We start from the raw sequence: 12,973 nt of genomic DNA, 5'->3' as shown, positions 1-12,973 counted from the left end.
TTCAAGCCAATAAAGCAAAATCCTACTAGCTGTAGACATGCCCTGTTTTGGCCTTTTTTTACCTCATCAGTGCACTATAAGTGGACTGCTTGGCTATACTTTAGAAGCATAGGGCTTAAAACCAAGGCAAAAATGTGGCACCTGTACATCTAGTGGGGTTTGGCTTTATTAGCCTGAACGTACCCATAAAGACTTAAGAATAAAAAGTCATGGGTCTTCAGAAGCCATGTAGCTGAAGCACTGGAATGTCCTTAAGGGGTCATTTGCATGTACTCTGTAGACTTCCACTACAGAAGGTTTATAGTATTATACAGTGTAGACTTTAGTTTAACTGGGAAATTTCTTGCAGTTTTTATGGAATGGTTTGCCTGTGTGGCCTTTTTTCCCATTGCTTAGATATTGTTTGAGATATTTTGCAAGTACCTTAATGTTTATGGGCATCCAGCTTGGTTTTGAGGCATATGGTTGTAATGTATAGCCAGATATTCCACTTATGTTGTGCTAATGAGGTAAAAAAGGTCAAGCCTGGTAGCAGCTGTGATTATAGAACACACAGCACAGGAACTGAATCCATCCCGAGAAGACCTTAAAATACAGAATAAACTAAAGAAATTAGAACTAGAAATGTAATGCCTACAGGTCAAAACAATTAACAGATTGAAACAGCTTGAGCTGAAGAAAACAGTAAATACCACTAACATGAGGAAGGATGCTGGTCAATCCTCAAAGCCACGTGAGTAATGTCGTTAAAACAAATTGTGAATACTAACATCAGTAACAAATTGTTTCCTATTTATTAAGAGGGGAATGACTGTGAAAGCTTTATCTGGTCATCAGAATGACCACAGGCAATTTGCTAGGTTTTTAATTCTTATGCTCACAGGTAAAGCAATGCATGAATTAAGAAGATGGCTTCACTGATGTAGATTGCTGTGATTATGGTACAATAAAAACATTTTGTATGAATGTTTTAAATTTACTTTTAAAAATTAAAGAAAATATTTTTTCAAGGATATATGAGAATACCAGAAAGTGTCATTGATTTCACTGCCAAAATAAGCACTTACTTTAAAATGTTGTTGAGTGTATCTCAAGTTACTACTCCTGAAGTTTTGAAAGACGTTATGATAAAGGAGCAAGTACTCAGCACTCTGTCTGAGGATATGAGTATTGGTTAATATATCTGGTATGTAATACTGCTAAGAATATTGGCAAAAAGGATAACATCTATCTAGCTATTATGATACTACACAAGAAAGGGTACTCATCGCTATACATGGGTGTAAGTTATCCAATGAGACAATCTAATCCTTTTAAATAAGCTTCACAATTTAAAAGTGAAACAACTGGTTCTACCACAAGTCAAGGTCTTGGAGTAAACTATTTCCAGTGTAACCAATTTTTTTTTTTTTTGTCTAGAAGGAGTTACTTCAGGGCGAAGAGATGGTCAAAAGCAGTTAAGTCTAAACCTGAGCTACAGTTATCAAAGATACTGGACTTTCATTGGATGGAGAACTGGGAGGGGGGAGAGAGAGAGAGAGAGAGAGAGATAGTTGGGTCAGATGTAGGTGTCATATCTTAGATTACTAAACTTGAGGGAGATATCCATGTAGTCTTCAAGGGAAAGCAGAATCTGTATAGTGGATCATGAGACTTATTCATTGTATAGAAAATGGACTCCTAAAGGGAGGCTAGAAAGGGAGAGAATAAAAGTGCAGTAGCTAGTATTCACAAGGGCCTACTGACAGGCACTTCTAGCTATAGCCCATAATGTTCTTTACTTCTGGCCTTATGGTTATAAAACCTACAAATAGACATGCAGAATTATTACTGGTCAGGCATTCTAATAAATGTGAGAAGGCACTGTAAAATTTGTCAACAGTGTCAAGAGCTTAGAAATGAGGAAATATGTATGTTCCCTATGGGTAGAACACAGTGTAGACACACCAGTTCCAAGGGCAATCAACAAAGTAGGATTATTACTGACAACAAAGAGATACCAAGTTGAAATGTCAAACATTTTCTATGTTTTATATCAGAAAAGCAGTCTTTCAGAACAAAGAATTGAACAATAATGTAATATGTGTCAATACCCCAAAACTTCATTTTTGGTGGTGTTATGAAAACAAAATTGAGGTCTACCAAGAAGGAGATATAAAAGGTAGTACTATTCTAAATGGAACGTAATTTGTTTATACAAATATAAAATGTCTAAAATGTATAGAATGGAAAAACGTAGCTACTGATTATAAATTTGTTTTCAGTGGAGAGGTAGAAAACTTATTGAAACTGTAAGTAAATTATATTCAAAGGTACAAAAAATGCAATGTCTAATTGCAATACCTTATTGGAATCAGCAGTTTGTTAGACTTAATGGCACAGGATAACAACTTTGAGAACAGGAAGAGCATCATCACTTTAGAAGCCAAACAGGAAGGACTGGTTTGGGCTCTTAAGCAGAGAAAAAGATGGCTGTCAGTCAGAAACTGTATTACATCTGGACTGTTCTGATGGATTGTATTTCTGGCAAAACCTCATACTGAATTCTGTTTTATCTGTTGAGTTATGCAACTACTGTTTGAACTTTTAACTCAAATGTAGATAAAAATCCAATATATATCTTTAGCTGTTAATGGTGATACATCCAGACTAGATTTTACACAGAATATTTCTTTACATTTGTTTATAGTATTTGTCTACTTAAACATATTAATTTTAAATTTTGTTTTTGAAAACTGAAAGGTATTTACATATTTCATTTTACTAAGTGCAATGCTTAATTTTATTTATTTCAAGTAAAGGTTTTTATTGTTCGGTTTTAAATGCATCTAATTAGTGATTAATTTAATACTACATTCTAATTACTACTGTCTTTTACCTTTCAAAGAGTAATTGCTCAAGCTGTTGTTACCATACAAAAATGTATTGGTGGTTATGTTTTAAAGGTAAAGCATTGTGTATATTCAGTATGTTAGTGTATCTAGCTGGTGACAGCATTATTACAAAAAACAAAGAAGGGGATGTTTGTACTGGAGAAATGTTATTAACTTCCATCTGAAAGATATTGTGGGTGTGCATTTATTTGCAAGTACAGCTATTTGATGTGGAAATAGACCCAACAACCTTCTGTAGTAAAGGTAATTGTACTACTTGTTGAGCCACTGACACTGCTAATTACTACTGTAATTGCAAGTGTAATTAGCTAGAAACAATCTTGAAATGAATGGACTGATTGGCCAATTAGCTGCAAACAATCTTGTAATGAATGGACTGATTGGCCAGGATGGAGCTGATGACTGGCGGGCAGAAGGGGACATTGTCTTTGTATCACTGTACATCTCTGCTAGAATATGTCTAGAGCTAGATTTTCTACTGATCTTCGCTGCAAATGTAATTTGCCATGTTTGACATTATCAGTAAAAAAAATGAATAGCAAACATATAAACCATGATCCCAGTATGATGGCAGTTTTCAAAATTATTAATTCTCAATTGTTAATAGCTCTGATTGGTCTCTATGTGCCACCTGTCTAACTAACCACCTACTGTGGCTGCTAGACTGTGTGTGTGTGTGCGTGTGTGTGTGTGTGTGTGTGTGTGTGTGTGTGTGTGTGTGTGTGTGTGTGTGTGTGTGTGTGGGTGTGGGTGTGGGTGTGTGTGTGTCCTGCCCTTTAAACTGAATGAAAACTGCATTACAATTTTGAATTGGTCTCCTTTGAGGCAGAAGGGATCAGATCAGCTTCAGCAGTCATTTTATAGATGGATAACTTAAAGATAGTGGAAATTGCACAAGATGCCTGTAAAAACCCTGTGAAGATATTTTTAGTAAAATAGATTTAAGCATAGTTAAAAACAACTTATTAGTCTGTGAAAAAAGGATCTTTTTCAGCTGTCATATTATTCATATTATTATGTTACATCTCTTGTGTTATTCATTATTAATATGTTGTATCACTCACACTACTCTTGTATTCATATTATTGTGCAGATTTTCTTATATTATTCATATCATTTTCCATCTCTCATATTATTCATATTATTATATATGCATACTACTTGGCCTACAAAACTCTTAAATCTTTGTTTTATAGGTTCATGACTACCTTCGGAGCAAGCTTTGTTCACTTTATGAAAATGACTGTATCTTCGACAAATTTGAATGTGCATGGAATGGTTCAGACAGGTACAGTATCTAATCTCTCTTTTAACTGCTTAATAAAACTAAAGTAATGTAGTGTGTGTGTGTGTGTGTGTGTGTGTGTGTGTGTGTGTGTGTGTGTGTGTGTGTGTGTGTGTGTGACAGTGAGATATGCATGTGTCCATTTTATTTATCATCTTTCTTAGCTAATGTGTATTTCCTAGGATAAAAGAAATTAAAGAATTTAATGCAACAGAATATCTGAAGGTTTTTTTATAGACATGCACATAACCACCCCGATACACGGATACACACTCACACACACACACACACACACACACACACACACACACACACACACATATATATACTGTCTTATCTGTCTCTCTTTTCCCTTGTCTCTTTCTCCCTACCCCCGTTTCTCTGTCACTCAGGCCACATTATCAATGGCAGTGATCAATATGCACAGTACAAATCAATGTTTATTTACACAGCAGTTTTCTAAATGTGCACTACCCCTTATACCTTATCTAAAACTGTAAATACATTAACAAACAAAACTAAACTTCTTTTGAGCCCATGTAGATCACCACCCTCAAGTGGCACATTTATTTTAATGTCCAACTATAATATCAAGATCATCCCAACCACCCACACAAAACTATTAGGTGTAGAAATAGATAATAACCTGAGATTTGATATCCACATGTCCCAAACCATCAAGAAAGTCCACAACAACTAGGCCTCCTCTATCATAACAAACACTTTCTCACTAAATACACTAAAACCACAATTGCTAGAACATATCGCCTATCTACCCTCCTCTAAGCCTCCCCATTCTAACTAATCTATGGAAAACTGACCTAAACAAACTTGAATCCTGCTACAACAAGATTACCAGGTTTGCTTCTGGGTCCTCACACAAGACTCATCACTGTGTACCACTCAAGCAACTAAACTGGCCAGAGCTGCCTCAACTTCTTAAACTCAATCAACTGTCACTTGTACGTAAACTATACTACCACCCTGATAAAATCCCGGCACTAGAAAATCTAATCCAGCCCTACACTGCTACTAGAACTCTAAGATCTAGTAATCAGAACCTCCTAAATGTCAGTAATTATAATAATAATAATGCTGGCAATTCCCTCTTTAGCTGTTCTATCTCAATATCTTGGAATACTTTACCTAGCTACCTGACCTCGAACAGCTCTTCCACACAATTTAAAAAATACTTGAAAACACATTATATGGACAACTAGTCCTGTTCCTGTGACTCCCCAGGGTGAACAACTAATGTACAAATTAATATCTGTATTTCAACACATTCCTCCCCTTTTGTACTACATATTATATGATACAAAAGGCTATTTCTATCTATCATTTACATCCCTACCAAATTATGTTCATCTGAATGTCCTTTTAAATATGTTACTATATTTACTCCTTACTATGTTATTCTGACCTGTGCAGGACATGCACTGCCTTTTCTCTGTATTATGTTGAAACTGCTGTTAAACTTTGTTTATTTGAGTTTTTTTCTTTACTATGTTAATATGTTCTATCTGTAGTATTCAATGTATTATATTTCTACATGTTATATGTACTGTTAACTATATTTGTAGTCTGGACCTTTTCTCCCCGGGCTTCTGCTGAAAATGGACCTGCATCTAGTCAGACTATCCCGGTCAACCAATGTAAAATAAAATAAAATAAAAATAAATAAAATGTCATACTGTACCAAATAATACTTAAACTATGAAAATGGTTAAGGTCTATCAAAACAAAATCTGTATGAGCTACAAAAGCCAAACTAAATGGATATGCTTTCAGTGGAACCGTAACACTTCACATAGCTGTAGGTGGACATCCAGAAACAACCCCAATACCCTATGAACAGACCATGGCTTTGTTCTATACGAATAAGAGTAGAACCCTATAAGCAGACCATGGCTTTGTTCAATACAAATAAGAGTAGAACCCTGTAAACAGACCATGGCTTTGTTCAGTATGAATAAGAGTAGAACCCTATAAACAGACCATGGCTTTGTTCAATATGAATAAGAGTAGAACCCTATAAACAGACCATGGCTTTGTTCAATACGAATAAGAGTAGAACCCTATAAACAGGGTCTATATTAGATCAGCAAAGCTTAAACAAGCGAACGCTCATTGATCGACCTTATTTAAGCGAATGTTCAAAATATCGAAGCAACGGAAACCCAAATTTTTTCCTAGGGAAAGAATTCAGTTGTCCATTTCTGTTGCTTCTGTATTTTCAGTGCTGTGGTCGGATTCAGGTAAGTGTGCGATTGCGTGCATGTGAGTGTTAGGGTGGGTTAGGTGAGTTAAGGTTAGGGCTCGGGTTAGGTATGTGTGCGATTGTGTGCACTTGAAGGTTAGAGCGGGTTTAGGTGAGTTAGGCTTAGGGAGCGGGTGAGGTGAGTGTGCGATAGTGACGGACCTTAGGGTTAGGGTTTAGGTTAAGGTAAGTGGATAGTTAGTGGTGTGTGCATAGTTTAGTGTAGGATTAGGTGTCAGATTTTACATGTATGTGTGTGGATTTCTGTTTGTTTGGTGTGCTTGTGTTGTGTGTATGTGTTTTGGATCAGCGATTCTTTTCCCTAGGGAAAAAATCGCTGATCTGACAGTTTGAGATTGTAAGCTTTCACTTATATAAGGTCAATCGATCAGCATTCGCTTTTTTAAGTGTTCGCTGATTTAATATAGACCCTTAACCAGACCATGGCTTTTTTCAATATGAAGAAGAGTAGAACCCTATAAACAGACCATGGCTTTGTTCAGTATGAATGAGTAGAACCCTATAAACAGACCATGGCTTTGTTCTGTATGAATAAGAGTAGAACCCTAAGCATCAGAGACTATCCATGTGCAACTAACAGTGGGTAAAACTGCCTTCCAGTTTATAGCCTGCTACAGACCACCCTCCCAAACACAGGAACCCCACTCGGCCTTCCTGAGAACACTGGAAAATATGAAGGTCTCTCCAAACACCATTATATTGGGCGACTTCAACTACCCAAACAGAGACTGGGAGCATTACTCTAGCTCCAACACCCTAGCCCAAAGGTTCCTAGAATTTATAAACTCCAATGCTATGGAACAACTTGTTACCACTCCCACAAGAGGGGAAAACATACTGGACCTGATCATCACCAACATGGGGACTCTATGCTCCAGACCAGAAGTGTATCCCTCACTGGTAAGATCAGACCATAAACTAATCTCACTGGATATTCACATCCCGACCCCACCCCCTGCCCAGAAAACCACAGTGAAAAACTTCTCTAAAGCAAATTTCACACTCCTCAAAACCGAGGTGGAATCCTTCAAAGCCCCCGGGCCTGTGGAAAATACGGCCCAGACCGCAGAATCCTTTATAAACGCATTCTATGAACACCTTCAGGAATGCAGGGATCATGCAATCCCAAATAAAACCAAGACCAAATCCTCCAAAGGCAGATTTCCTGTCTGGTGGACCCCAGCCATAAACAAACTATACAACAGAAGGAGGAAGCTACTAAATGATAAGAGCAAAATCCCAAAAAGGGAAGGCATCACTGATCAGTATTAGCAAAAAACTACGGGCACTCATAAAATTGTCTAAGGCCAGCTTCAAGAAAAAATTGCACAGGACACTAAGGATAATCACAAGGCTTTCTTTAGTTATGTTAGGAACCTGGGTGGTAATTCCCAGATATGCTCAGAATTAGTCCAAAATGACAAAAAATACACTGAACCCACAGACATTGCCAACATCCTAGTTGACAGGTTCAGCGCAAACTTCTCCCCCACCTCCCCACCAAAAGGGCAAATATCTATCCCAGCAGAGTGCTGCCCCCTGACATCTCAGATGCTCAGGTAAGAGCCGCCCTCTCCAAAGCAAAAAACACAGCATCAATGGGTCCAGACAGTGTCCTGGGCTATGTCCTACATGAACTCCAAGAAGAGCTAAACCCAAACATAAAACTACTGTTCAATCTCAGTCTTACTACAGGATATGTGCCCAAAGAGTGGCGTACAGCAACAGTGGTCCCTCTCCATAAAGGTGGTGCCTCAACGGATCCTGGAAACTATTGCCCCATAAGCCTGACTAGCTTGGTCTGCAAAGTTATGGAAAGGATCATCATGGACCTCATAAATAAAGATATTGGGGACCTACAGACACTGGATCCTACCCAGTTCGGCTTTGTTAAGGGCAGATCCTGCCTCTTAAACCTGGTTGATTTCTTTGAAACAGTGACCAAGGCCATTAACGAGGGGAAGGTGGTCCACACAGCCTACCTGGACCTCGCAAAAGCCTTCGATACAATACCCCACTCGGGCATTATAGATAAGCTCACCAGCTTAAATATAAACCCCTATGTCACTAAATGGATTGCAAACTGGCTCAAGGACAGAACCCACATGGTTAGAATTGCTGGAGCCATGTCAGACTCCAAACCAGTTACAAGTGGTGTCCCACAAGGCTCAGTTCTGGGACCTCTCTTGTTCGGTATATTTATTTCTCGGAGGTACAGGCCAACACGGAAGGACTGTGGCTGACCAAGTTCGCAGATGACTGCAAACTGGGCGCCATAATCGACTCTCCAGCCGACACAAGCATCCTCCAAAAGGGTCTCATAGAAACAGACAACTGGTGCCAGAGCCATGGCCTCAAGCTAAATGCCAAAAAGTGTTTAGTCATCCCCTTTGGCAAAAACAAAGTGTCCACAAATTACCACATAGGTGGTAATCCATTAAGTACAGAAGAATTAATTAGGGACCTCAGGACCCAAGTTGATAGCAATCTCTCATTTGACAACCACGTGGCCAAAGTGGTTAGGAAAACATTTTATATAGCCCACCTAATCATGAAGGGATTCACATCTAGATCAGGGGAGGTCATCGTGCCTCTTTACTCATCCCTCATCAGGCCATAATTGAGTACAATGCCCCTTTTGGGATGTACCTTACCAGACACCTGCAGCAACTGGAAAGACCCCAAAAGTACCTCACCAAGAGGATCAAAGGGCTCAAACAGATGCCATATGCTGCCCGGTTAAAGAAACTCCAGCTGTACTCAGTGGCATACCGCCTGTTCAGAGGTGATCTGTGCCTGACGTATAAAGCCATGTCCAACCCAGAATTAATGGACATGCTGCACCTCAGAAAATCCAAATCCCATCGAGCTACGCGCTCGAGAGACTTGAACCTCAGCACTGAAATAAATAGGACATGCTGGAGGGACAGATTCATAACCCAGAGGCTCCCTGTACTCTGGAATAAAATCCCAGTCCAGGTTAGGCAGAGTCCCTCATTGACTCTCTTCAAGAGGAATCTTGATGAGTGGGTGGGAGATCGTAAGTTTACCCCGGGTATCACTTCTGTGTCACTGTTAGACAGAGGCACAGTATACTAACCTCGAAAAAGAACCGAAAACAGCAGATTGAACCAGGAAAAATCACCAAGTGGTCCGGCAGCCCAAAAACCAATCTGCTTGCTGCCAGCTCACAGAAAAAACAGCTAGTCCAAAGAGCAAGTTGTAAAAAGTCAAAACAGCTTTATTGCACAAGCCAAATGTTGAGCGCTTTCACTCGCACAACAGCGAGTTTCATCAGAACAATTATGCATAAAAAGTCAATTGACTAAATAGTAAAAAAGGCGCCAATACACCAATAATCAAACTAACAAAATACTAGTGCCTAATTGAATGAATGACCTAATACAGATCACTGCAATGCCACAATATGAAATTTTAAAAGAAAAATACTGTATTACATATCAATTGATGTTAAAATAAAAACATAAAATGCAATATTATTCATTCCAACATTAGTAATGGTTTTATAGTCATACTGTCATTTAACCCGGGCTCTGTGGTGGCATCGGTTAAAATCTGCCACCATAGCTCTCTGTAAGCCAGATAATTTTTGAGATTTCCACCCCTGGGATTGCATCTGACAGTTTCTAATATACCAAATTTGAAGGAGTGTTCAGGCCCGAGGTTTAAAATATGTCTACATAGGGCATTCTTAGTGTCTAACTTTCTAATAGAGTACAAATGGGAGTATATCCTCTGCCTTAATTGCCTCTCAGTCTTCCCTATGTAGAAGTACTGACAGGCTGAACAGATAGCAATGTAAACTAACATAGTTGATCTGCAATTGCCTCTTGAAAAATAAATTATTGAATTACATATATTATTAAGACTAACACTATTAGACTCCAGTATATAACTGCACTTATTGCATGTGCCACATTTAGTAGTATGAGACTTATCCAAATATTTAGGTGTACTTACATTCTCAAAAAAACATTTTAGATTTTTACCCATTTTTCCAACAAACAAAGGTTCATGTCCCACAATATTACCCACATCCTGTGTAGATGATAGAATGTACCAGTTTTTCCGTACTATATTTTTCAGCATGTGGCTAAAAGGATTATGTTCAACTATTAATGCCTTATTAAAACAGTTGGTAGGTAGCGTACACTGTCCAATAGCAGTGATTGGAACAATGTCATCAGTGCACGGGCCTGTAGTCATCCCCAGAAGTGGGGACAATTTTGTCCCCCTTAGACCCAGAACGTATGAATAAACATCCTTCAACATGCCAGGGTCATATCCCCTCTCTATGAAGAGACTAGTGACATAGTTCAATTCGTTAATTGTATCTTGGTGTCTAGAAGTCATTCGTGTAGCCCTAATGCACTGACCCTTGAAAATATTTCTTTTAAGTTTGTATGGGTGAAAGCTGTTGTAGTCCAAATAAGAATTGGAAAATGTAGCTTTCCTATATACTGAAGATTTGAAGCCTTCATCATCAATAGAAATATACGTATCTAGATAAGGGACACCACAAGTACTACAAGTGTAAGTGAAGCTGAGAAAATCACAGCTGTTATTAATGTACCCCATAAATGTCTCAAAAGTACTGCTGTTACCTTTCCATAAGATGTAGATGTCATCAAGATAGCGGGAATAATACAGTACATTGTCATACAGTGCATTATTGAAAATATAATTCTCCTCCCAATCAAGCATTACCAAATTGGCGAAGATGGGTGCGCAAGCAGCACCCATCGCAACGCCTTTTGTTTGCCGAAAAATTTCTCCCTCGAAGTAAATGTAATTGTATTCCAGGACAATACTCATAAGTTCAACCAAAATAGAAATTTTGTCCCAACTAAATTCAGTATGTTTTCTCAGACTCCTAGTAAAAGCCTCTAAGCCATCCTCTATAGGGATACTACTAAACAAGTCAATTACATCTATGGAGCAAAATAGTAAATTGTTAGTATCAATATGAATAGGGAAATTTTTCAAAAATTCCCAAGAGTCTTTGACAAGGTGCTTGACCTTGTCATATATAAATTTTAACATAGTGTCAATAGCTACTCCAATAGGAAACGTTTTGGCTTTACTTCCAGAAATTATTGGTCTTAGAGGGGGATTAAGATGGTCCTTATGCACCTTCGGAATACCTACAATGGTGGCTAACACTGGAAATTCAACTAACATAAAATTATATTGTTCTTCTGTTATTCTTTGTTCTAACATGTATTCTTCCAAGAACATGTCAATTCTACGATACATAATATTCAATTCATTTACAGAAGCCTCTGTATAATTACCAGACAAATGAAGTATGTTGTTTATTTTAGAACTGTAGGTCAAGGTGTCAAAAATGACAATCCCTCCACCCTTGTCTGGCTTCATAATTCTGTGACTGTGATCAGAACATAGATCTCTAAGAATCAGGGCTTCTTCCTCAGTCAAATTAGAAAAAGCCTTGCATTTCTTTTTATGACCTATAGTCTTATTGAGTTTATATATCTCATTGATAACTTTGTTTTCAAAAACTGAAATGCAAGGTTATTATGAGGAATGAACGTGCTTTTCTTTTTGAACCTAATAAATCCTGGTTCATTACTAACATCATTCATATTAGAAATCGAGTTGTTAAATGTGATAGCTAGATTCAATTTTCTAGTATATTCCCTTTTTAATCTTGTTATCCATACACTCTTAATAATTTAATAAAACTAAAGTGAATTTCTTGGTCATCTAGTAAAACCTCACTATTCTTAAATTTTTTTCATTCATGATGAATTAATTGCGAATCTTACTAGAACTATTGCAATGATGCATTTTTGGCAGTATAGTGCATTTTTTTAATATGTTGCAGGACATCTAACAATACAGTGTTTATATATTATGGTCTAATATAGCATCTCCTCCTGTTAAATTCTTCATTCCTCCCAAAATACTGAGTATACTGTTTGATAAATAAATGGATCTACCCACCATCCCAAACCAGCATAACACATCAGTTAATATGTATGCACCCATGTAATCATTTAGCATCCAATTATTAGCTAGGAATGAAGAATGTCCTGCATCATCAGCTTAAGGCGTAGTTGGCTTAACTAGAATCCTGTACCAGCACACCCCTTCAAGTGAAGAGCAAAAAAAAAGACTTCTGTTACAGTGTACTGGCCAATCCACACCCACCCCCAGCTCTTCAAGTGAAGAACAAAAAATAAATAAAAAAGGGCTGATCCCAAATTCCTTTCTGTACCTATATTTCAGTACAGAAAAGAGCTTTCAATCATATACCCCTAATACTTTGCACCAAGGGCAATTGCCCCCTTTCTCCCCCACCTTGCTATACTACTGCATATCAGTCTATATGCATTTATTAGTATAGGATCAGTGTACTGATGTGTCATGATGACGTAAGTAAACTGGTCCATTAAACCAATAAGGAGCATTTTTACTGTGTTTTTAAGAGTTCATGGAAAGCCAGCTGTACTGCTACTGCAATGTTAA

The 12,973-nt window shown here is 37.8% G+C and overlaps 1 protein-coding gene across 1 annotated transcript in view; it reads left to right on the top strand.

Moving 5' to 3' along the window:
- Positions 1-12,973, top strand: part of LOC122794315 (serine/threonine-protein phosphatase 2A 55 kDa regulatory subunit B gamma isoform) — a 1,556,815-nt gene that overhangs the window by 1,471,400 nt on the left and 72,442 nt on the right. The window contains exon 8 of the mRNA XM_044062611.1: positions 4,091-4,182. Within this exon, the coding sequence (XP_043918546.1) occupies positions 4,091-4,182 (92 nt within the window). The remainder of the gene's footprint in view (positions 1-4,090; positions 4,183-12,973) is intronic.

The sequence above is a fragment of the Protopterus annectens genome, chromosome 2.part1 (genome assembly GCF_019279795.1).
Source record: "Protopterus annectens isolate FY-2018-M chromosome 2.part1, PAN1.0, whole genome shotgun sequence".
NCBI classification, from domain to species: domain Eukaryota; kingdom Metazoa; phylum Chordata; order Ceratodontiformes; family Protopteridae; genus Protopterus; species Protopterus annectens.
Note: the sequence above shows the minus strand (reverse complement) of the source record. Positions and strands in the feature narration are given on the sequence as shown.